Below are 2,648 nucleotides of genomic sequence, written 5' to 3' on the forward strand. Positions count from 1 at the left end.
GGCAGCGGCGGCGGCGTGGGACGCGCGCTCGGCGAGGGCGCCCCCTCCAGGGCCGACTGCAGCCGGCAGGACTGGCCAGGGCGGTGAGTTCCAGAAGGCGGCTCTTTCTAAGACTGAAGACGCCCGCACCTCCCCCGGCACACGCACACGCGAGCGGAGGCGCGTGCACACTCGCGTGCGCATCAGGACTGGCCCGGGTCCACTGCCTGATTGGAGAGCTAGTCTTTTTGCAGCCGAGCTGGAGCACGCCGCGTGGCCTCGGGTCGCACAGCGTGTCTGGCCAAACCCGGGCCTGGGTCTCCTTCCCGTTGGGGACTTCTGGCCCTGCCGCCTCCTCCCAGCTCCAGGCCTCAGTTCCCCGGCCTGCCAGCCCCGGCGCTGAGGGAGCGTGATTCATCACGGAGGTGCCCGTGGAAGCCCTGGGCGGCTACCAAACCCTGCACCCGCATAGACAGCTTGTGAAGTTTATTTCTTAGGCCCTGTGATCCTTTGTTTATAGGGTGGAGGGAAATGGGCCAAATCAGTGCTTCTAACAACGTCCCTCCCCACACCCCTTCCATTGAGTAGGAGGGCCGATCGTGGGTGTCCTTGTGGGGAAGCAAGGGACAGGGCTGTTGGGGTAACCGCTAGTTTCCCTACCCCTGCCCCTCACACGTGTACCCTAAGTGAGTGTTGGGGGTGGTCCCTATCTCCAGGCACCTTGAGGTCCAGGAGAGACAGACACTTAGGGAGAAGGTGGCAGGCCCAAGTAGACTCGTTGGGAGTTTCCAGGCCTGACATTTCACAGTTCAGAGGAGAGAGGACCCCTCCCCACCAGCAGCCTGGAAGTGAGCTGTGAGGTGCCCCTGCGCCCATGGCTGGGAGGAAGGGGGAGAGGTGGAGTGAGCTCTGGGTACCCAGGAGGGTGTGGTGGACAGTGGTGGGGGCCCCCCCCCCCCCAGTGATGATGACAGGTGTCCCCCCATGAAGGGCTCTGAGGTGGCTGTGTTGTCCTTGCTGACAGTCTGCGGAGCCTTCTGAGGGGAGCAGCCTCCCGGAGAGCAGTACCATCTTCTCAGCGATGCCAATGTGCATGCAGCTCTTTAACTAAGCTGGGCACCAGCAGAGGAGTCTGTCAGGGCCAGGCCAGAACACAAACATTCCAGAAGATGGAACTGTGAGGACAGATGCTCTTGCGGGGGGGAGCTAGTGGAACAAGGAACCTTGTGTATGTGTGCTGCCATTGAAAGGGTTTGTGACCAACGTTGAGGACTTAAAGTGCCTGCTGCTCTGGGGCACAGGGGAGGGGTAGCATTTTGCAGGAAAGACACCCTCACGTATGCCCTGTCCTTAGTTACATGAGCCCTGGTGTAGGGACCTTGTGTTGTGTGCAGAGTGGGCCCAGGCCCCCAGGTGCTTGAAAGCTGAAGCAGACAGTACCACATGGAGCTGGGCAGTGTCCACTGGAGGGACACTGTTGGAGAAGGGTCTTCCCCAGTCTGGGATCATGATTGTCAGGGAGAGATTCCTGGAGGAGGTGTCCTGGGTTGTGGAGGATGAGAAGTTTGCTGGAGTTGGAAAGGGGACCCCATGGGCCGTGCTCCCTGAGGCAGGGTGGGCTCTGGGGATCTAGAAGTGGCAGGTCACATGCAAGTTTCGGAACAGCCCCTCCATCTGCTAGCAGCCGGGCTGCCACATGGGTCTCCCCCCATCATGTGGGGTTCTCATGTTGCCAGCAGCACTTTGGGGGTGCAAGGCCTGTGGGGACACCCAAGGATCTTCATAGCGTCCCCCACCCCCCATGCTCCGAAGTGGCCACAGGAATTCAGAAGAAAAAAAGAGCATTTGGAGCCTGCGTTCATACTGGATTGCCTGCCACCCAGGAAGTAGCTTTCTATCCAGGCAGGGGTGGGAGGGAGTGTGGAGGGCCAGGAAGCCCAGGTCCTTGGGGATGGCCGGCAGCATTTTGACCTACAGGTCACACATTCTGCTGCTGGCTGCGAGCTGTGCACAGGCCGGAGTTACTAGTGCTCCTTAAGGTCCACCCTAGGACCTGTAGCCCAGGGCAGAGGGGAGCTGGGGCTCTCGGCTGTGCTGTGAACTGTATTTGGACCTGCCTTCAGGCATGGGAAGGCCACAGCATCTCAGCTTTTCCGAGAGGTGCTGGCGAGGCCACTTCCCAGAGCTAGAAATGAGGCTCACAAAGGCCCAGGTGATGCCGCCTGGCAGGCCTTCCCTTGCAGCATGCCCTGGAGAAATGCTTAGGGAATCACCAACAGCTGAGCTGGCGTGTGTGTGTGTGTGTGTGTGTGTGTGTGTGTGTGTGTGTTCAAGAGGCATCGGGGCAGCAGTGGGGACGTCTGAGATGAAAACTCACAGCCAAGTGGCGAGTGTTCACGAGTGGAGCAGGGCTCAGGCAGGAGGGGTCAGTTCAGCCAGGGTTGGACATTGGTCCTCAGGGCCAGGCTGGCTGTTCTGCCAAGGAGCACTCGGGGCTGGTCAGGTGGTGCCTGGACCAGCGTGCACTGGACTACATTGCAAAGAAGCTTCAGCTCTGGCTGAAAGGAGTTTATCTCCTTTAACCTTCCCTATACACACACAAAGGAGCTCTGGTAGTGTAGTGATTACGAATCAGGCTGCGGACCTCAAGTTCAGCAGTTCGAAACTAG

At 59.7% G+C, this 2,648-nt stretch overlaps 1 protein-coding gene across 1 annotated transcript in view; it reads right to left on the reverse strand.

Annotated features, from left to right (window-relative positions):
- Positions 1–397, reverse strand: part of ADRA2C (adrenoceptor alpha 2C) — a 2,743-nt gene extending 2,346 nt beyond the window's left edge. The window contains exon 1 of the mRNA XM_006875324.1: positions 130–397. Coding sequence (XP_006875386.1) covers positions 130–397 — 268 coding nt within the window. The remainder of the gene's footprint in view (positions 1–129) is intronic.
- Between the last annotated feature and the right edge of the window lie 2,251 nt (positions 398–2,648).

This window comes from Chrysochloris asiatica, unplaced genomic scaffold (genome assembly GCF_000296735.1).
Source record: "Chrysochloris asiatica unplaced genomic scaffold, ChrAsi1.0 scaffold00319, whole genome shotgun sequence".
NCBI classification, from domain to species: domain Eukaryota; kingdom Metazoa; phylum Chordata; class Mammalia; order Afrosoricida; family Chrysochloridae; genus Chrysochloris; species Chrysochloris asiatica.